Source organism: Pseudopodoces humilis, chromosome 17, assembly GCF_049639895.1.
Source record: "Pseudopodoces humilis isolate 2021_Gansu_Grassland_sample_001 chromosome 17, ASM4963989v1, whole genome shotgun sequence".
NCBI classification, from domain to species: Eukaryota; Metazoa; Chordata; class Aves; order Passeriformes; family Paridae; genus Pseudopodoces; species Pseudopodoces humilis.
Window position 1 is genome coordinate 9,361,609 of NC_142216.1, and position 23,377 is coordinate 9,384,985.

Consider the following 23,377-nt stretch of genomic DNA (forward strand, 5'->3'; position numbering starts at 1 on the left):
CATTTGTTAATGACTGTAACAGTCTCCTGCCCTTCATTAGCACCCTTGGTCTGGGGTCTGAATGACCACATTGGTCCTTAAATGACTGACACACAAAAAAGCCTGAAAAATATTGTGTATTATTCTGATGAGGTTTTAGAAAATAAAAGCAAAAAGGACCAGAAAACAAGGATCTGCAGCTTTCACAAATAGTTAATCCTACTTTTAAAAATACTTTCCTCTCCTGCTGTTGTTTGAGGAGCAGACTGCTGTACTCCAACACTAAGATACTCTATTTCTACAATACTTGGAGCTCTTCAGGCTGAAAATTGCTGTGAAACATCCTGCCAAGATGATAATACATATTTCTTGCCATTTCTTCCTAATGCATGCAGGAATCCTCATTTGCAATATAAGAAAGCAGCAGGGAAAAGCAGCATTTATTTAGCTTAATTTAGCAAATGATTCAGTTTATTTACAAATCTCATCTTTCTGCTGTTCAAACGCCTGTTGGAAATGCCAACGAAAAATAGTTCAATTCAATACATTTTTGGTGTCCTGTTATTTTTCAATATTTTAATCTGGAAGGTGGTGAAGTCAGGCTGGGCTCAGCCTCCTGATTTCTGCAAAAATTGTGGTCTTAACAGAACACAGAAGCCATCACACCCTAGAGGAGTGGAAGTGCAATGTGAGGCAATGAAAGGCTCCATCCTGAGCTGTGAAGCTGGAACCCAGCTGTTGTTGAGGCTGTTGCTGGCAGAGCAGAGCAAGATCTAAATGTGTGACCTGGAACTGACCATGGCCCTGTGATGGCCAGGTTGGTGTCACTGTCCTGCACCAAACTCCAGGCACACCACACCAGCTGAGCCAACTCCTAATTGTCATCTGGTAACAACAGGGCCCGGTCCTAGCGTGAAACTGCACTAATAACAACAGGGACCAAACACTGATAAACTGCTCTGCCACTGTCTTCTTTTTCTCAGCTCCAAGGGCGGTGTTCTTCCAGTTGTCAATCTGCTTCCTCCTCTTCTTTCCTCTAAAGGACTGACTCATTAGCAGTACAAAATGATTACATTAATTATCAGTAAGATAAGTGATGCAATGGAATGTTGACCCTTCCCACATCCAAACCACAAAGTGCCATTCTCCTCCTCTATCACTGGAGATCCCACCAAAGGATCCCCATTTTCAAGGAGAGGATGGGCTGCAAGGCACAAGTTCCTTCTTCTGCCAATGCTGGTCTCCACAGCATGCTGAGCAAACAGGGAGAATTCAGTATGGAAACTGCCACGACCTCCTGTCTATTTAACTGTGAATTATTGGAGCTGGTAATTTCTACAAATTCACTTCCTTGCTAACATGCACGGGCAGAGGAAATACAGGTTTTAACGAAAATCCTTAATCTTAACTCTGAGTGTAACATTTTACTTGCTTGGCCATTCATTTCAGAAGAGTTGCTATGTGGTATTTATTATTTTGAGAAATGTTTGTGATGATGAACTTCATACTTAGAGTGGCCAAAGTATAATGTAACTTAATCATACACTCACTCTGCAGTAGGTTATTAATTATTTCTTAGCTCACTAGGACAACTTAGATGTGAGATGTTAATTAATTTACCTCTGCTTATGCTGGTCAGTTTAACAATCATATCTCTTAGTTTGACTAAAGAAAAATATTTAAATTTGTTTCAGATGAAAAGTCTCAGAGAAGCAATGTTTTGGGTGGCAATCACTCAGACTAATGGTCATTTATTTAAAAACAATTGTTTCCACTGTAGCTAAAATTATGAAAACAAATCTTCCTGCCTAGCATTGTATAAACATTGTACAAAATGTACATTTTGGGACAACTTTGAGTCCAGCTGTGCCCCTTTTATTTTTGCATTTTTAGGTTGCTCTCTGCCTTCACTCCCCCATACAGCCAGCCACAGTTAGCTGGAAGCCAGAATTTGTTCTGCAAACGCCCAAGCTCTAAGAACACAAACTTGTTAAAGCTGAGACCATATTTGGAAGAGATCTGGGTCAAGGAAAATAATCGAAGTGCATTCCTGGAGCATCATGTGAGGAGGCCAGAGCATGCACACAGGGCCCAGTGCTAATGCTCAGGGACAACCCTCAGTAGCTCCCTGCCACTGATGTTCACCCTGAGAACCACCTCACCAGCAAACAGGCGAAGCCAGGCCCGTGTAAATGAGGTGTTCAGCAGCACACCATCAGTAGCATCATGACCATGACAGGAAGTTAAAAACTAATCCAGACCAGCTCCACAGGCTCCATCCTCACAGCCACAGGTACCTGCCTGTAACCCTGCCACTATTTTGGCTGAAGTAACCACCATTTCTTAAAACTGTAAACATGCCTGAAGGACTGAAATACCAAAGTATTCTCTCACTCCTTGAAATTCCAGCGTTCTTTTTTTTGTTTTAGGAAGATCCCAAATCCATCCTTTGGTGTGTGTTTAATATTTGGCTGCCACAATTACAGAATTTCAGGAAAACTTTGCTTAACAAATTTTTATTTTTTTTTCCACTTGGAAGACTCAAGTATGAAAAGCCCCTACAGATGGTACTTTAAGCTTCTGAATATCTTATTTAATTACCAGCCACATGCACATAAAATAAATTGCAGTACTTTAATTGTGCAAGTAAAATCTCAAGCAGCCAGCACAGGAACAGCTACAGAACATACTGGCTGCGATCTACACTCATTGTCTGGGTTAATGCTTATACCATAAATTCAGCATGCAAAATAGGCCTTAAGCTGCCTGTTTACACAAAAGGTGGCACACAAAAGGTGGCAACCGTGTACCATATAGTTCAGGGAGTATAACATTCTGAACTGTGATAGCACACATTTTTTATCTTGCTGTGAATTTTTTCCCCCACACAAAACACTGTATTTAGTGTCTCCTGTTTTCCTAGCTAGGGCATTAATCCTTTATAATGGTGGTGGTTGGGGGGGCATGAAGAATGAGGGAGCTGGGCTGGGAGCAGGGGTCTTGTTCTGCCTCCCCTCCCTGGTGTGGGCCTGCTGCATGATGACACCACCACATTATGTAAAATGCAAGAAAAAACTCATTCATGATCCAGTGCTAAGTACTTTTATCACTTATCTACCCAAAACCTCACTGTTCGCTCAAGGCAGCCTTGAAAGCTGGTAGCATTATCACCTGGGCAGGTAACAGAACAAGCTTTGCTTATACGTATTTTAAAACAAACCAAAACAAAACCACACCATCCCTGTGTTTTCCCACAACTGGCAACATGAATCTGACCAGAGTAGATTCCCTGGAAAACAGCCAAATCGTGATATTTATAAAGATCTTGTCTATAAAATCCATGGACACACTTGTGAAGATCTACATATAGTGGTTTTCATTATTAATTGTATCTTCTCCAAACTTTTATTCTCATCTTGTTTCCACTATTTTCCTGTGTATTTGTTAACTTGAGAGCTTCTTTTCCCTGGCTTTTATGCATTTTTCTCCTGTTTTCACATATCCAAACACCTTCACTGTGACTTCCTTAACTGAGTATGGGTTGTGTTGCATTGCATTTCCAGCACGAAAACAAAACATACAAGCTGCTCTTCACATCACCCTTCTCCAAACACTGTGAGGTTAACTGTCATAGGAAAAAACACAGAAGCAGTGCAGAAAAAAAAAAAGCAATGCAGAAAACAGAGGAGCTATTCAGAAAGACAGTTTCTGAAAAACATACATTGAAATTGCTTTTATTTTTGCTGGAATTAAAAAAACATAAGAATATTGACATTGCATTTAAAACCCCCAGGAAGTTAAAGATTATACATTTTTGCATCTCTGAAATCCAATAAACATGTCTCCATCATGCCTTTTATAGGAGATATCAATGTATGAACGTTTTGAACCAAGATTTTTAAAGAAATTGTCAGGCTGTCCAAACTCCACAGCACTCTTCATTAAATATACAAAATGTGTCATTCTTCTGGGAAGTGACACTGTCCAAAAGTTAGACAATTCAACAAAGAATTTTTAGGAAAGACATCAAACCCCAGTTCTTAAGGGAATGAAAACTGATGTATTTAAATGTAATCACAGAGCTTTAGTTCGGGATTTCTGTTTTACGTTTTGAGAAGTGTTACTTTGTGTGCTGCTTCTCCTTGCTCTACTCTTATGTACTAATACTGGCAAGTACGACATTAGGACTGTTCTTATCCTAGAAGTAGACTGTTAAGCTGGTATAGTCATTCCTTTCCTTCTTCCCTGTACTGCAAATAAGGTACAGTGACACGGTAACACACAGTGGTAATGCAAACACAAAGAGTCACTTAAATTACCTGAAGTTTGGAAATAAAAGCTGCGAATTTATACAGCCATGATGCTGATTGTATGATTTGTCTTCACCAGGGTTAAAGCTGGTTGCAGAGCTGGTTTAAAATGACACATTTCTTCTCAATGTGTCAGGTAAGAAAGGCTTTCTAAGAAAGTCCTTTTCAAAGTCATCATCTTGAAAGTCTTGCAGCTGATAGAATGAGACAATTCAAATTGCTACTGGTTCAGCTCCAGACGAGCAGACGACTTAAATGTTTAGGAGTAGAGTCCATCATGAATCCTACTGGTTATGGGGATGAGACCTCAAAAACATCAGTCTTGCCTGTCCCAGTAGCTTATTGACTGCAATGATAGTATTTGTGGAATTCATTCATAAATATCACTATACATTTTTATTTAAAGCCATGTCCTAACAGTAATAAAGATGACAATCCTGGGGGAACAATCACATTAAACATATATATAAGAACATTATAAAAGAGTGACAAAGTTGTATTTCATTACAAAAGAGGTTTCTCCTTTTTTTTCCTGACAATTCCTTTTTAAACTAAAACAGACTTTCATTCTTATGTCACCAAATGAGGAAAAAAAATCAAATCCTAAAATTCTGATATTTAGAAAAAAACAGGAAAACTACTGTCATACTACAAAACATTTCACTTTACAACAACCTCTAAGAGTTATCTATTAGCTGGATGATAAAGAAAAATTGGGACATGAGAAGGATAAAATCTTAAAACAAGACCTCAAGTATTTTTGGATAAAATTCTCTACTCTGATGCAAGACTCTCTGACCTTAGGGGGACATTTGTACAGAGAATGAATGTGTGGAACCAGCCAGAGAGATGCTATGGATCAGGAGAAAAATCCTGACTTTATTTTGGTGTTTTGTAATTTTTCCAGTATAAACTGATGTGTGAACCATTTCAACAATAAGAAGCAGGTACATTCTAACAATTTCCAACATAAATCCCAACTTTCATTTTCCCAACAAAACTTTTGTTTATTTAACAGTACACTGTCTGTCAAAAAAATTAAAATGTTTATTTCATATTCTTTATGATGAAAAGTATATAAACTGCACTTTTAAATTAAATCATGTTCTGCCCAAACTGATCTGCTTTAAGACTTATAACTTCAGTGGAGAGAATTAAGATGCTTCAGCAAGTATCAATTTTCTGTTAAAAAAATGTCCGCAAGACGAAATAAAAAAATTTCTTAATTTACAATAAGCAATGTAAACAGCAAAAACAACAGAAGCCACAAAGTTTCACGCACCAGCTGCTAGCAGACAGATAACTCCAAATGCTCATAGAACTTTGTATCTTCCTTTGTTGGTAGGTTGGTAAGAATTTTGCTGCAAATAAAGATAATCACAGTTAAAAGCGAAGATGGATAAATGAATTGCAATAAAGTCCCACTAGGTTATTAGCTGGGTGTGATGTAAAGCTACAGCAAACTACATTTATGAACACATATAAAATATCAAAATGAGGGGGGTAATTCTCCTCTCCCCTGCCTGATTGTGTTGAAATTAGGAAATTTATTGGGACCCAACTCGTTGAGAGGTCTTCATTCAAAACCTCTGTCAATGTGTTATCTCCATCTGCTGGCTGATAGCAGCCGTGTTCTGGCTGATTAACCAGTGTCATGGATTTTTAGGCTGTTCAATAAAACAGTGGTTTTGAGATCTATAGGTCCCAGTCCCTGATATTAATAAAACCTTATGCCAGAGCATCAACATTTGCAGAAGTCAATCTCATAAAGCACACATTAAGGCACTTTCCCCCTGTATTTTGGATATTACACTCACCAATCTGATGAGCTCCTCTTTTATAAGTCGTGTGATTTCTGCCTTTGCTTTCTGTACAGCCAGTTCATTGGCACCTGAAGATAAAAATATGCATTTTAATCTTAAACACTTTCTGTATATGAAGCCTACAGCCTGTCCACTTTCAGAAGCAGAGTAAAATTTGCTGAATATCCTCAGCTATTTGGTGAAGAACATTCTATTGCATAGAATGCCGAAGCTTGACTGTATTCTCTTTTAAGGAAGGTATTCCAGTCATAAATGATACTGTTCAGAAATATGTAGGATTAGAGGCTTCTTGAGAAAAACTCAACCATTATGACATTTGCCAAGTTTTTGTTGTAGTAGTTGATGCAATTTCTTACGCCTTTAACAGCTTAAACAGAATTCTATTTCCTTCCTTATTTCACACTGGCACAGATCTCTTTGTGCTGATTCTTTTTCCTCTGTTCTTCTCCAAACTGACTTCATATGTTAGCTGTTGTTCAGTGGCAAGGGAGGAGAAGCCTCTCTGTGATTCCCATGGATCATTTGATAAGTGTATAAAGATAAACAATTGCTAAGTAACTGAAGTGAGTCTTTAAGTCAAGTGTCCAAACACCGACTACAGAAATTCCATGTCTAATTACAAAACTAGACTCATAGCTTTAAGAGAAACATTTATAAAAAGAATACATACTTTCTATAGCCAAATAAATCTTTCGTTCTCCTTCCTTGGGTTCTTTGCCTGGAGGGAAGTAAGTTCCCCTGATTGTAATGGCAGCTTCAGAATATTCACTGATTCTCTGCAGTGCTTCCTTGGAGGTAACTTTCCATCTGGCAGTCTGCAAGGTGAAGGATATGAAAGGATCAGCAAGAAGAAAAGCACCACAAAATGGCAATCCAGTAGTTCTGCCAGTGTGGGCAGAACCTCAAAGATAAATATAGGGAATTTGTATTTGATACTGTGAAATATAAATCCTCAAAATAATAGATGATGTAGATCAGAGCAGCAATATTCTGAACTGCAGAAATACTAAGGTACTAAAAAAAGGGCAAAGAGCAGTCATGGCAGTAAAGCCTTTCCAAAAAACACCAGACAGTGTCAGAAATCTGGATATTAGATAAGTGGGCAGAGGATGAAGAGGTTTTTGTCTGATAACAAATACTTGTTTTTCTGATACTCTCTGGAATAAGTCCAAAGCATAGCATTTTTATAACCTGAGAAGTAATCACAGTTGACGTAGTAATTTCAATTAGGTAAGATCAGAAACAGAGACATATTTTACTCGTGTAAGTATGAAGAGAGGTTTTGTTAAATAATGGTACTTTAAACTTGATTATAGCAAAATGGTTACTTGCCTGTGGGAAGTCATTGATCTCTAACTCTTCTTCATATCTCTTGAAGGATTCATTCTGTCCTCCATCCTGTTTCTCTTCCTCCTGCTTCTCTATGGGTACATAATTGAGCTTGGCATTGATTTTTTCAGCCAGTTGCTCTGCAATCGTCTTGGCAGACACAGTAGGAGCTTGAATTGTGCCTCCTCTCAGGATAGCATTTGTAGCCTGCTGCATCACATCCTGTAAAAGCACAGGTCTATACTGAGAACAAGGTAGCCAAAAAAAGTCCTATATAAACCAGTGAGAGGTTCATTAAAGCTCTCTATGTAATGTGATTATCTACATAACAAATACATTCTCCAGACTTCTTCCCCCTTCCTTCCTCTCAACAACTCCCTTCACACCTGCAAAGAAAAGATCTTTGTCATCTTTTGTATTTTCAGCCTAAAATATCTTTGGATATCCCAGAACAATTAAGCTCAGTCTAAACACATTGTACATCACATGTACACCTCATGCTTCAACAGAGAAAAATGTTCTGCAACTCTGCCAAAGCTGACAAAACTAATTGTGTAATGTTATCAGTAATGAATTAACTCTTTGCCAGGGCAGACAAAGCATTAACAGTTATGTAATAAGTCTTATAAACGTATCAGCTCACTCACAAATACTACGTGAGTTAGCCCAGCCTAAATGAGATAAACAATGCAGTATGTTACTGAACATGAAACGGCAGCCACAGAACAAAGAACTGAACAACCTCTATTAAAAAAGAATAAAATTGGTCTGTAAAGAGCCTGACCTTAAAGTGGAAGGGAACCATGACTTGTGCCTCTGCTCCAAGATTCTTCTGAGCATTGATTCTCAAGGCCAATCTTTTAGCAATTTCCAATTTTTCTGCATTCCCAGCTGATGGTGTAGGAGCATTTGATGTTCCTGGCGCTGCCATGTCTTTTACTCTTTTCTTTGAATTGAACATGCTTTCAATTTGTTCATCAATCTAAAGAAAATAATAATTATATGATCACTGCATTTACCACTATATAATCTTTTCATCATAAAGGAAACACTAAGGGGCATTTAGTTCACATGTCCTTAAAGAAATTAATCTTGTATAAATGGCAGAAGCCTGTCCAAAACAACAGCTCAACAAAAGGATGATCTAATCAGGAAAAAGTCTGAACAGACTTTTTTTTTTGTTTACTTGCAAGGTCACAAAAAGGAAATCTATCCAACATTAAGAAAAGAATCTAGTAAGATTTAGAAATAGAAAATGCTACTATGTCTTTAAAGCACTTCAAATAAAATATGTTCGCAATTGAGGACCATAGTTTTCATTTACGCAAGATAAATATCCCAAATAATTGATGTGACTTTTATGTAACTACACCTATTAAGTATAAAATACCAGTAAATCAAAAAGAGACACTGAAGATCTTCCTAGATCTTGATCTTCATAGCTGTATCTCTATATTTGAACAATACATTCAGTCAGTAACAAAGGTCCCAGAGTAACAGACATCCATACACTCTGCAAGATATCATGGAACCTACTGGGGAAGAAAATCAAATGTATCGAGAAAATCCATAAGCAACTTAAAATCCTATTCCCAAGTGCTTACATCAACAGCTGTATCTTCATCATCTGAATCTTGCAAGCCAAGAGCTGCTTTTTGTAGCTTCTTTCTTTCATTAGCCAAAGCCTGTTCTGTTTCATCAAATTTAAAACCTTTGCCAGAGAATCCACTGCTTTTTTTAATCAATTTTCCCTCCTGAAAACAAAAACATGTATTACCATACTTAGGAGTTTCAAATCCTAGTTCTGATAGTTGTAAAATAACTGTAAGATTATACAAATAATTTTGAAGTTCTTTAAAAAGCAAATCCTAGCACATTCATAATGCGCCTCAAATTTAAAAAGCTGCATTTCACAATGAAATGTAATAAAAAAACCCCCTGTGTTAATTCAGCAGAGACAGTACCCTACTGGGATTAAGTATACATTTTAAATGCTCTTCAAATGCAAAAAAAACCCTCCATTTTTTTAATCAGAAAAACTCCAAAGTCACTCTTCTCAGCACGAGCGAGATCCTCTGATGATGAGCTCTAGAAATAATCATACAAATTCTTTAAAAAGGCTTCATTATCTCATATGCAAATTTTGTTAAAAGCCAAAGTGTCCCTCATGCCATAGGTATTTATTACATACCAGGTGACAGTACTTAAATTCTCAAGAACAGCTCTTTAAATGAAATTCAAGATCCCAATCTTGAGGTCACTGACACACTTAGGCAAGCACACACGTGTTCCCAGAGAGGTGACCCATGTGTGTACACTGGACAACTGGACACACATGCATACACAGGCATTAAACCTAGACAAACCCCCCTATTGAAGACAGAATTACTTACAGCCTTCTGTTGGTCTTTGAAGTCAGCCCAGAGCTTCTCCAAATCAGTAGGAATTGGATTCCCAGACAATTCCAAAGCCTTAATGATATCACCAGCATAACGTGCCTGATCCTCAGTAATGAATGTATATGCATATCCCTGGTCAAAATTTATTTAAGAGACAATCAGGAAAAAGCTCTAAAGACTCTATCTCTAAATTTACTGAAGCACCCTTGCACAGATGATGATTTCTGGCCAATGAAAGTAATCACAGCAGTCATGCAATAACTCTTTTTTAGTGGAAATGTAGAATGAGTAATGTGATTTCCCAGGAAGCAGATACAGAGGTAGCCATCCGAATATACTAAACACTGAAATCTCTCCTTCCAACTAATGTTGTCATGGTTAAAAGTTTGAAAAATTAAAATCTTATCAATTTAGTAGGGCACATGTCCAACACTGAAAAACACCCCAACTTTCAGCCACAAGTGGGATTTAGAAGAACACTCAGACATCTGAAGAACACATAAGAGCCAAATTTCAGATTGCTAAAAACACTCTTCCCACCAACAACACAAACTACTCCCTCTGTAGCTATCCCTCGGAGCAACTTCAACAAACAATAAAAGGAAAAATGCCAGCACTAACAAAACCAGGTAACTGAGTGTACATACTTTATTGCCAGCTCGCCCAGTGCGGCCTGCTCGGTGCACATAGTCCTCATAATGGTTGGGACAGCTGTAATTGACCACCAGCATCAGCTGCTTCACATCCAAGCCCCTCGCTGCTACAGACGTGGCCACCAGAAGTTTGCAGGTTCCATTCTTGAAGTCATTAATGATGCTGTCCCTGTCATACTGATCAATACCTGCAAGACAAATCAGTTAATTATAAAAGTTCTGCTTTAAGTCATGAGAATTTGTACACAGGTCAAAACACCCTCCAACTTCAAAAAACCAAAACCATAAACAAATGAAACTTCAATACTTTCACAGTTTTGAAGGCAAAATACACTAGCCAAAATAACCTCTATTATTTAGAATAACTTTTAGTTTTTCAACTATCAAAAGATGATTTCCCCATACCAAGACCCTCAAAACGTTTTTTAGTATTATTTTATATTTTGTACTTCAGCTGAGACCTCATCTGGAGGCTTTGTCTGTTCTCTAAAGGCAACAGAAATCTCAGAAGAACAACAATATTTTTCCCTCTTCCACTGCTGCATTCCTCCAGAACACTGATTTGTAGTTACTCGTTTTACATGAAATGCTCTAAAAAATACTCTAAGTTTTAAAATACACTGGGATGGGACAGCATTGTAAGGAGATTTTTCTCCTCTTGCTAGTTACATTCTGTACTACTTGACAGAAGACAAGTAAAGTGACAACTGCTGCTACTGTGGAATCTCAAATAAAAATATCATGTGATACTCTCCCAATGGCACTCACTACAATAATGAGAGGTGTTAACTCTCAGTAACAGCCCTCTTGCATAGACACAAGATCTGGCATCTGATGACATCTCACAGAGAACAATGAGGAGTAATTACACAAAATTATCATGTCTATTTCAAATTAAGAGACAACTATCCTCCCCAATTAGAAAGCAAAACCTGCTTATGAAGAAGTAATAATTGGTATTATACAGGAACTAAGTGATACTGGATACCAACACCCTAGCTATAAGCTATTATATAGTTAATATAAATCCTTAAATTTGAAGATTACCTCCATGAAGAGACAAGCAAGGATAAGAGGCCCTCATTAAATCTTTCAACAGCCCATCAGCATGTTCTTGCTTATCTACAAATATGATAACGGATCCTTTCTCCTGATAATGTCCCAGTAGCTCCAGTAACTTCAGAAACTTGTTCTCCTCTTCTATGACAATCTGGAAAAAGACATACAAAAGCCAAGCAGGAAGAATATAATTTGTATCTTGAGTCATTAAACAAATCTGGAGCATACAGAAGTAAAAATCAGGAACAGGAGATGGCTTTTTCAGGCTGTTCCCACAGCTAGTGGTAAAAGAGCTGTTCAGCTTAGTACTACGGACCAACTTTAAAAATCACACTCATTTGCAGACTAGGGTGTTGATTTGTTCTAAGTTAATTTTTAATAAGGCACTAAACTTCTAAAAAGAAAAGTAGGTATATTGGTTTATATTCAACATTGCAGGGAACAATCTTCTGTGAGCAAATGAGAAGATCAGTGAGGCAGATGTATCATACTCACCACGTGTTGCTCTACATCAGAACAGACAACGCTTCTGCCTCCAACCTGCACCTCTATAGGTTTACTGAGGATCCTGCGAGCCAGGGCCTCCATAGCTCTGGGAAAAGTAGCAGAGAACATGACAGTCTGACGGTCAGGCCTGACGTTGTCTACAATGCGCATAACCTGTGGTGAGACAACATTTCCTGTTAATATCCAAGTGCTGTAACTCAATTTCACACGCATACAAAGCTGTCGTCTTTAAAGTCAAGTGGTATCTGCACCTCACAGACTACAAAACATTCTTTACAGATTTCCTCTTGGCACCAAGCTGCTGGCATTGGAAGACAGGCAAAACTTGCTGGATTCAGAAGGAGGTTATATGCAATCCGGCAGCAGCTCAGCAAAATTCCTAGGAAATGCAGCAGAAACCCTACAGTTCAAGAAACAAATAAAAGGAATTTTCCTAGTTTTGGAGAACAGTATAGCCCGTGACAACTGAAAGAGCCCTGGATGTCCAAAGCTCTCAGCAAGTAATTATTCAGCAGCATTTCCAACATTTTGTTTTTATCTCTTGCCAAGAGATAAACACGTTACAAACAGACTACAACTACTAACACAACACCTGTATCAAGGAAGTACACCAGGATACAATGCGGCCACAAGTACTCAAAGTGAGTGTGTAAAACACCCTGTGTATTAAGAGAAAAATCTAAGCCATACAGGAATTTGTTGAAAGCAAAACATAGAATCACAGAATGGTTTGGGTTGGAAGGGACCTTAAAGATCATCCAGTTCCAATCCCTTGCCAAGGGCACAGATACTTTCCACTAGATATGAGGATAATGTGATGCTATAATAATGTGGTAATAGATACGAAAGTAATAGAGTCAGCTTAAACTGCCACCCATATGCAGCATATCCTTTTGAACACCCACAGGCAGTGTAGCAATAACGTAGTGTTACAAAATCCTTGATGTGAGAAACAGCATCTTTCGGCACCGTCCCTCATGTCACGAATTACCTGAGGCTCAAACCCCATGTCAAACATCCTGTCAGCTTCATCAAGCACAACGTAAGTGACTCTACGGAGGTTTGTCACCCGACCTGTGAAAGGAGAGGAAAAAACACATGGGAAACAAAATCAAATGGAAATCTAGTTTCCCTTAGGAATATTTTTTTATAATGTTATATAGTCTCACTATCGGCTAACAAAAACATTAATTAATTTAAAAAAAAATTCACTAAAAGTGAATTTTAATGTTCACACTTTAATCACACATACATTCTGGGAAATGTGTAAGTATGCACAAGGCCCTTTTAGTTTGCCAAACTCTTCTCTTGCATACCATCATAGGGCCAGAAGAACCTGTAAAATTCAGAAAACTGCCCTCGCCAAAACACATCATAAAACTAAGACTGAGCTGAAGCAAGGAGCCACATCAGCCAGTATCTGACAGCGGCACCTAGAAAAGAACATATTAGAGATTACAGCGCATGTGTGGAAGGCAAAGCCCAGTGCTAACTGCTGCAGCCTCAGGAAATTCCTTTATACACAATCTTTAATGCTTCCTTGGAACTAAGAATAACTATTGAGGGTAACTATACTAGTTCTAGATCACTGCTAATAATAGGCATAAAACAGAATAAGCACTCTTTTCAAAATGACTATATGAAGATTAAAACCTACCCAGCAATACTACTGAATTTAAAATCAAGAACCACCCCAAACTCTGGGACAGGTTGAAATAAATTAAGTAAGTTGTGTTTCTGTGAACATTTTGAACTTATTATGAACAGGCTAACTAGCACCCTTCCCAAATTGTGAAGAGATTCCCTTTCATGAGAAGGATTTAACTCAAGGATTTTAGAACCATACTCTCAAACAATATAGAAGCATTCAGTTTCACACAACTGTGGAGTGACACTGCCAAATGCTCTCTGAATCAAACAGATTTGTCCTATTTTCTACAACTATCACTCAGATTTGTGCCTATGAAACTACAGAAGAACTTGGTCCTCTCAGCTTCAGCAAATTGTAGCTGAACCCTCAAATTCTTTAAGACATTATGCACTGCATTTTTTTAAGATATGGAATTCATACTTAAGGAACAAAGCAAGTATTCCTTATATCTACGTATCTATTTAACACCTTAACACTTTCATCCCCAAATAATAACTGTAAAATTACTTGGGAACAGCATTAATGTACCTACCTTTGACGATTTAAGTCTTGGAAGCCCAGTTCTATATGTCTTGAAGGTACTTTTTTCACAGAAGTTAAATAATGTCAACAGTTTAGTAGAGGTTTTGATGTGGAATAATTTAATAATAAAACTTTATCTAACAAGCATGCAATGGTTACACTAGGACAAAACCTCTTAAAGCTGCAGTGGCTCAGTTTAATCAATCTGAATATTTGATAAAAGGTCACTTCTTTTATTTCTGAGGAGGTATTGAGGGAGGGCTTCTTTGTCTGTTTTTTAAAGCCAACAGATAAAGGCAGTCAGATGCTCTTGTAAAGCAGGGAACTGCTGAGCTACCCTAACGCAGATAACAGGTCAATGGGCAGACAAAATAAGCAACTGCTATCTAAGGTTTAGATAACCTTTATCTAAATTACTCCAAGTTAAAAAATTTGGACCAGCACATTTCAAGTTTAGCAATGATTAACATTCTCAAAAACTCTTCAAGAATGTAGTATTTCCTGTCCTCCCAAAAAAAGTCATATCAATATATGCTTAGACATATTATTAGTACTATATATTCTAACAGCTATATAGTGCAGCCTGAAGAGATACAAGAAAATTCCATAAGACCATTTATCAAAATACATGATCTTTTGAATTTGTTAGAATTACACAACAAATGTAAAAAAGTTCTCCAAAGGAAAAGGTTTTCTACTCACCATTGTTAGCTGCTAACATGTCAATCATACGTCCAGGTGTGCAAACAATAATTTCAGCACCTCTTTTGAGTTCAGCTATCTGATTTCAAAACACAGTAAACAATCTATTAGTTCTTGCTTCATGATTTCTTTCAGGGTTTTTAAACATATATCACCTTGCAAAAAAGAAAACCACCTACACTGTAATACAGCTAACAGTGTGAATTATGTAAAGATTTTAATTAGCAATTTCTTCAAGTCTTTGGAAAACTTTGCTTCCAAAAAGAGTAACCCCTGACAGTCTGAGTTACCACCATGTGAAGTAGCTTTAATGAGGATATGACTTCATCACAGTTAAGAGCCTGTAAGAAATGTCAGTGTTACATCAGGAACAAGTGATAGTAGACACACAGATGGTTACTCCTGTTGTTTCCATAAATGAGTGGGGTTGAGGTATGGAAAACCTTGAAATTAATTCCTAAGTTACTTCAAGATGCACTACTTGATAATGCAATAAACCAATGTTATAATTTTCTGGCTTTTGTTATCTTAAGAGGAACTCTCAGAAAAATATAGCTTCTTAGTAACTTTCAAACTATTATAACCCACTAATAATTCAGTTTTAATTTAATGCTCAGTACATACATAAAGAGAAACAGTCTGAAATTTTTAAGGATTGTGTCTGAGACTTTCCAGGATCATCACTGTTTAAGGCAAAGCTTTTTGCGATACTATGATTCCCAAAGAGAAAATCCATAACAAAGACTGCAAATGTACTGGGTTAATGGAAAAGGCAACTAATTTTGCTACATGAGAAACATTAATAAAGCCCAAGCATTCTTTGACAAGGCAGCCATGTGTTTTCCATACCTGTTCACTGATTCCTGTTCCTCCATAAACACAGACAACTCGAAGCCCAAGTGTCTTTGAGAATTTCTTGCACTCCTTGGTAATCTGCAAAGCCAACTCACGCGTAGGCGTCATAATGACAGCTGAAAAGCAAAACATTTTCATCATACATTGCAATATAAGAGATGTAATTTCCACAATATATATTAACCTTTTGTAATGATGTTTACAGCAATTTACTTCCTATTTTTAAGAATGTAATTTCAAGGAAAAGATAACTGAGACATTATGAGGAAGGAATGGAAATCTGGTCCAAGTGTAAAAATCAGTAGTAAGGTCTCCCAGATACGTGGACATGGGAGAGCTCCGAAAACAACATGAGGTAGTAAAATGAACACAAAACAACATTAAAGAGCATGGTGATCTTTAACTAAAAAAAAAAAAAAAGCCACTTATCAATGGACATTACTGAGTACTTCTCCCCATAACCAAGCAAAAAAACTGAAATCCCATCTAAAGCAAATACTTGAGGTTATATTTATTTAAACAGTAACTCTGAAAATACAATATTTTTACCTATGGGACCTTCTCCTTCTTCTAATGCTCTCTGATCCATAATGTGTCTGAACATTGGCAATAGAAATGCAATAGTTTTGCCACTTCCTGTTTTGGCAATGCCAATCAAATCCCGTCCATTCATAATTGCTGGGATAGCCTGGGTTTGAATAGGAGTGGGCTTTTCATAACCATGTCTTCAAGAAGGAAAAAAAAATATTTTAAAAACAAAACAGAATTTAGGAAGTTATGCTAAATTTTTTTTACATATTCATATCAGTGCCATTCAAAAAATACAGATCAAAATGAGCAGCAAAAGCACAATACAAATGGCAGAGAATAGTTAGTAACAATAATTCAACACTGATAAACACTCTGATGATTACAGACATGGACATGTGGCATTATGCAGCAAAGTAAAAGGTCCTTCTCATGAACACAGGACAGAACACAGAGAGAAAAATCAAAGATGATACAATTCATAAAATGCTTGCTTACTTTTTGAGGGCAGTGAGAATCTTCATGGAAATACCACATTGTACCCAGGTTTTTATTGGTTTGGGGCAGCCTTTTCCCTTGACTGTAATTCCCTCCAGCTCCAGCCTGTACACATTTACCTCTGAAACAGAGTTTACCTTTTAACAGAGTCAAACTTGACACTTCTCTAGTACCCTGATTAAAGAAACTCTTACTTTGTCTCTTAACATGAAATACTAATTTTATCACTCCCAGAAAAACAGCTTTTTGCTTGTTACACATAAACACGGAGTTTAAGTTGAAAGGACTTGGGTTAATGTTCCAATCAAAGCTTCATATATTATAGTAAGTTATCAACAGTAGGGATGCACCTGATTTAACACTTTTCAATATCAAGTTGCTCCAAATGCTTTTTATATTCCAAAGCATTTGCTGTTCCTTAGCACACTGAAATCCACCGTTCTTCTCTTCAATAGTACCCAAGATGTTCTAGTTGTATTTATATTTACCTTCTTGAGTCATTTTAGCTAGTTCTGGTACTTCAACATAGAAGTTTTTCCTGAAAGGTTCATATTCTATCTTTCCATGATCCACTGGTTCTAGCAGCTTTCTCTGCTTGGTCTGGTAGCCAGTCAGGGCAGTCTGAAGATCAACTTCCTCCTCTTCTGAGGAATACTGCAGAGATCACAATTTTTGTGTACATTAGGATCAAGAATTATGAAGGTGTTTGGCTTTTTTCATTTATAGTGAAACTATTCAGAAGCAGCAGGTACTTCTGTATTACACCTGAAACTGAAGATCTGCTCTCAACTTTAGAGTCGCAATTGTTCCTTCCCCTAATTCTTTCATATGTTTCTCCCAAACATTAAATCACCATGCTGTGTGTCACTTTCACAACTTTACCAATAGCAACTAGCAGCCCATTCAGAAATAACCACTGCCATACAGAAGAAGCAGTAAGAGGAAATTAAGAGAAAGCAGCCAGCCATCAGACTGGTGTCGTACTGCAGCCACAGCTCTGACAGATGTCCCCACCTCAGCTTTGAAGGAGCACCACTAACACTGGAACTGCAGGAACAGAGCATGACCTGAAGTGGCTGAGCTCCAGGGACTGTAGGGTATTGAAACTGTGACTCAGGCAAGGCTGTCCCTCCCGAGCAGCAGAATACCCACACCCTTCACAGCTCCTCAGGCCAAACACCACACACAACCACAGGAAGCAAGAACAGGCACTTTGCCTGCTCACAAAAGAAATACAAAACATCTCCATTACCTCCATTGCATCTTGGTCATTCTCCATGAGTTCCCCTTTCTTCTTTTCGGACTCAGCAGCTGCCTTTTTGGTTGTCACCACAGTTACCACCTTGGTAACAGTTGGTCCAGTTTTCTATAAAAATGTAAAAAAACCCCATTATTGTATAAAACAAAACCCATCCTGTAAAAAACATATAGAATATTTGTACTTCTGGATACATTATGCTAAGCATTTTTATTTCCCACTTCCCGCAGTGAAACTTTATCAGAATAATGCTTAATAAACAGTTTCATAAAAACACCAGGAAATGAAAGTTAAAGCAAACATGCATTAAGTGCATTTAATTTCTTGCTTTTCTGCACTTTCCCCCACTTTTTTCCCAAACCACTTTGCTATTAAAACACAAAGTTATCTTTGTCTTTTAAAAGCAAGAAATCTTTGACAAGTGATTTTACCTTTTCACTCCCACCTCCACCTTTCACACTTCTCATATTGAACTTCTTGACCTCTTCTTTTACTTCTTCCATATAAGCATCTAAGGGATCTAACTCCTCATCTTCAACCTCATTGCCTTCTTTTTCTCCTTCTGCAGTTTCCTCTTCATCATCTAGTAAGAGTGAAATAGATGAGGATAAAAGACAGGGAAATACAGAAGTCCTTACATGTGTCAAATTATTGTCCATCCAAATAATTACAGCCCTGTTTATTACTATGGAATTTTTCTTCACACAAATCTCTCCAGCTGGTTTATCAAGAATGTATCTTACACCATTTGACACCATGACCAGATTAGGCTTTGTTATTTTACGGTTCACATTATGAGGAGTAATTAGATGCTTTAAAGAATTGCAATAAAAATACTACTAGGAACAAAATTATTCTGTTATATTCAAAGAGGTTAAATACCATCATCATCTTCTAAACTCCATTTTTTCCCCTGTTTCATTTCTTCAATTTCTTTTTTTAGCTCTCCTATGTTTTCCATTGCCTTCTTGCGTTGCTCTTCCCTCCATTTCTCCACTCTTTCTTTTCGTTTTCTCATTTCTTCTTCTAGTTTGTTCTGATCAAAATTCTATGACAAAAACCAACCAAAAAAGTGAAAATTAACGGCCACTGGCTTTAGCATGTGCTTCTTTAAACAAATGTAACTATTGAGTAAGCAAGCTATAGGAGACTGGACATCCACAAACTTCCTGGCTCAAATTCTTTTAAATTTACAAGTGTTAGAAGTCTCTACCTCAGTGGCCACAGCATTTGTAGTAGCATCTTTATCCTTCTCTTCCTCTTTGTCATCTTTGTCTTTTTTCTTTTCTTTGGAAACCTCCACACCTTCTGTCTTTTCTTTAGATCTTGATCTGAAAGGTAAGATCAAAAGTTTATTAGAACATTACAGCTTTTCTCAGGGGGAGGACACATATATGCTGGACAGAAACAGAACTATGATCACCCTGACAGTTTTTCGAACACCTCAGAAAACACACTGCTTCCCAGACAATCTTTCCATGACAATATCTCTTCCTCCAACTACCAGTACTGTAGACTCTAACCCAATCCTCAGATTCACGTACTTTTCTCATTTCTTTGTAGACTTCATTTTCAGAGCTCTTACAATTGATACTCCAGTTGTTCTGCACTTTATTTTACACTTCCATTAAGTCAGCATTTAGAAAAGAGATAGAACAAATTCCTGTTTGTAGAATTTCTAGAGAAAGGTAAAGTGATCTAGCATCTTGACATGGAAATGTGAGTGTCCCCCTAAACACACTGTCCTGGCTGACAGACAAAAGCCCTTCTCCCTGGGAAAAGCTACTCATGTAATGTAAATTTAATAGGCAGACTTGCACTGAATACAAAACCCATTTATCACAGGTTTTATTATCCTTGCTTCCAATTTAAAAGAAAGCATCTAAATCAAATTTGTGCTAGCTTATGACAATAAATATAAAATTCCCATTAGCTAATTAAATATCATTAAGCTTTTTTATGTTTTCTAATACAAAACATACACTTATTACCAAAGCCTTTGTGATCCCAGCTTGTCACGATTTCTAGAGTGTTATCACTACTTAACTGTATCCTACTTAGTCTGTATACAGACTGCTGTTACCCTTTACAGACTTCCCACTCATTTTACAGCAGTCTGATTATATGCTGTTTGCAATTGTATCTGAAAACCTCATCAAGATATATTTAAAAGAGAATGACCTGCAGTAAGCTTTTACACATTTCTGAAGCCAAGAACACAAGAATACCTGTTTTCTGTTTTCCTGTTCTTGCTTGGACTGGAGGATCGAGACCGTCTCCCTCTACTCCTGCTCCTGGAACGCCGCCTCTCTCGGCTCCGGGATCGTCTTCTCTCTCGGCTCCGTTCCCTTTCTCTACTCCTTGAACGTCTGACATGCAACAAAATTGTCTTTACTTAGGACATGCTCATCATATAACTTTAGTCTTCCATTGAGGAACAGGTTGTAGAAGGAACCCACCAATCATCAAGACCACTAAGAACTTACAAACCTCAGCAACAGCAAGCCAGAAAGCACTTAATAAGCAAAAAGCCTTAAGCATAGTAAAATCCATCAAAGACATCAGCAAAGTAATTAGCTTGAATGGGAGAACTTCAATACTCAAGAGGACAGGCACCTTTAGATACTTTGACTGGAGCTGATGTCATACCTTTGACGCTTTCTGTCCCGTGAGCGAGACCGTCTCTTGTCCCTGCTGCGTGACCTCTCCCGTCTGCGATCCCGATCCCTGCTCCTGGAGCGCCTGTCCTCACGTTTCCTCTTGTCTGATGGGGAACGACTCCTGGAACGGCTCCCGGAGCGGCCCCGGGATGCAGAGCGCTTCCGATAATGCCTGCATGGCACAGCCACAGATGGTGAGCACCAGAACCACGTGCAGTTAAAGGGTGTTTGTCAGATGGTCTAGCAAGCGAAAAACATTATCTGAATTTCATGGACTTTTTAAATGTCTAAACTTTTGTAATCATCTGCCAAACTGATTAATACACATACTATATGTAAAATATACATAATATGCATATACACTCTTAATGACACTGAAATTAGAAGGATTATTTGGTCGGAGTTTTCTTTTAGTTTTAGAGTACTATTATAAGCACATCATTAGAACACCAGAACATCAAGAACAATTTCTTTTTCAGAAATCCACTGATTTCCATTTTATATATAGGAAAAACTGAAGGCTCTTTGAAGCTATCCCAAAATCTTTCAAGCAAAAAAAACTCCCTTCATTACTTTTTATACAATAAAAATTTACCCATGTAAGCTAAGTAAAATATACCTCTGCTCAATGGGAAAGCTGTCAGACTGGAATTAAAGAAACATAAACCCCTGAGGATGTGACACAGCTGTGGTCAATTATCATGCCGACATCAACAGAAATTCTGTAACATCAAACATCACAACAGAAGCTGCCAGAAGTCAGCAAGGCTTGAGGGGTGTGTGATGGAGATGGGTGTCTCCCTTCCTTCCCTCATTAATGCTCTTATCCCAACCACACTGTGGGGCAGAGGAGAGCTAGGAATTTTCTAGGAAATTCTTCAGCTGATTGCAGAAGTCACAGAGGAACCTTGACTGTGACCATTTCTTCTTCCCCCAACCCCAGATTTGCAGTCACCATGCCAGAATAATTCCCTTAATAATTCACTGTCCTGTGGCTCAGGACCAACAGAGCCTTTCTCCTAATAAGCCCAGTATTAATGCTTGAGAAGCAGGAAGAACCATAGAAGGCAAGACTTTAAGGCCCCCAACTACTGTTTCACTTCTATGGTAGTGTTAAAATAGTTCAGTTCTAAATATAGCAGAATATTTATATTTAGTCTATGTTATGTGGTATATTTAGGTACCATGTGCACTTGGAGTTAGTACAGTAGTATATACCCACATCCTGCCTATCAGCAGGATAACTGACTGCAAAGAATGTCTGTCAGCATTGACATTTTTAATTTATTTTCCATCTCCATCAAAAAATGCCAAGGTATCTGTTCTATACTTCCTCTTTTAGTTTTAGAAAACTACTTTCGTTTTTATTTTTTTTCCTCTATACTGTGCAATAAAACCAAAAAACAGATTATTTCAGGTTGCAGAAGCCTCAGTGTGAGGAACATTTCTTCACACCAACCCCACCACATGCAACCCCCACTCATCATTCACTCTCTTACCATTTCTTCCCTTTTAAAACTTTTTGTATGTTAAAACAGAAAATTAATACATTTAACATTATTTTTAGCCCAAACAGAAGAACCTTGTCATCTTCAGCAGAGAAGCAATACTCTGACAAGCAACGGAGTCCTGGTGACTGGAGTGCCAGAGCTTGGCTTTCAGTTCAGGAGGCTCTAATGGTGCCCTGTACTGCCCACTGCTGCCCCCGGTCACCTGAAGCTAATTTAGATAGATCTGTGAGAGTGCCCACTTCTGCACTAGATCACTAATTAGAGCCTAAGATGGTTGTAAATTTTCAAGTCATCTGTCTCCCTCGGTGTAAATCTCCGTTATGGACCTGAGAGCTGTTACAGTGTAGTACGACTGCATGTGGGGACTGTCTCGTCAGCTTTAGTGTTAAAATCTGATTAAACTACGAGACAGAGGCATATGCCCGATAGCGCTTGCAAATCGTGGAATCAGTATAAAGCCTGATAGGTGTGAGCAGCTCCAGATCATCTGGAGCACAAGCTCGGCCCGAGACACACGCAGCACAGGGGCACATTACTATCGAGCTTGTTATAACCCTAATCGGTCTTTTTATCAGCTGTGAGAGCAAAAGATACGTGATCCTGCATAAATACAAAACGCACAAGCAAAAACATCTAAACCAAGTTAATCCCCCTATCTGGCTAATTACGGCATTTTGGAACAAGCCCGCGAAGGCCGGAGGTGCTCCGAGAGCCGCAGGGTCGGTGCCGGTGAATCCCGGCAACTCGGCCGGGGCGTTGGGGCCCTCGGCCCCGAGTTCCCGGCCCTGTCCTTCGGTCCGGCTCCAGGCCCGGGCCCTGCGTGGCGGCCTCAGCGCACCCGCCGGCCGGGAGAGCCCGCGCCACCCTTTGTTCCCCTCACGGCCACCTCACCGCGCCACGACCCCAGAGCGAGCCGCGATCCCCAAGCGGGCGGGCGGCTCCTTCACCTGGACTCGCGGCCCATGGCGGCGGTGCTCCCGCTACACGGCGGCGGCCATTCCGCGCCCGCACGGCGAGAGCCCGGCCGGCAGCACCGCCCCTTCCGGCCGCGGCCCGCGCCGGCGCACCCCGGCGGGCGGAGGGCGCAGCGCCGCCCCGGGGCCGCGAACACAGGCCGCCCCTACTCAGCTGCA

General features: G+C 38.7%; 1 protein-coding gene across 3 annotated transcripts; it reads right to left on the reverse strand.

Moving 5' to 3' along the window:
• Positions 1-3,679: 3,679 nt before the first annotated feature.
• DDX46 (DEAD-box helicase 46) lies at positions 3,680-23,280 on the reverse strand. Of its 3 annotated transcripts, none has more exons than XM_014253191.2 (24): positions 23,192-23,280; positions 20,723-20,905; positions 20,302-20,442; positions 19,287-19,404; positions 18,956-19,121; positions 18,505-18,656; positions 18,068-18,181; positions 17,304-17,469; positions 16,816-16,936; positions 16,339-16,514; positions 15,784-15,905; positions 14,935-15,013; positions 13,051-13,133; positions 12,048-12,212; positions 11,541-11,703; positions 10,488-10,681; positions 9,835-9,972; positions 9,046-9,195; positions 8,226-8,423; positions 7,445-7,663; positions 6,783-6,927; positions 6,107-6,180; positions 5,572-5,650; positions 3,680-4,635 (listed from the first exon to the last, which is right to left on the reverse strand). In XM_014253191.2, the coding sequence occupies exons 1-23, from the start codon at positions 23,206-23,208 to the stop codon at positions 5,603-5,605; spliced, it is 3,132 nt and encodes a 1,043-aa protein (XP_014108666.1). In that variant the 5' UTR covers positions 23,209-23,280; the 3' UTR covers positions 3,680-4,635; positions 5,572-5,602. The 3 variants fall into 3 exon arrangements, with proteins under 3 accessions (XP_014108666.1, XP_014108665.1, XP_014108664.1); XM_014253190.2 differs by having other exon boundaries at positions 3,680-4,726; XM_014253189.2 differs by having other exon boundaries at positions 3,680-5,650.
• Positions 23,281-23,377: the final 97 nt, after the last annotated feature.

Bases quoted from the DNA above. Each gene is read 5' to 3' on its own strand.
- DDX46 (XM_014253191.2), bottom strand. The intron at 18,657-18,955 runs GTATTTAACCTC...CACTCTTACTAG, and splicing joins GAGTTTAGAAGATGATGATG to ATGATGAAGAGGAAACTGCA. The intron at 9,196-9,834 runs GTAAGTAATTCT...TTTTGTTTTCAG, and splicing joins TCAAAGACCAACAGAAGGCT to GAGGGAAAATTGATTAAAAA.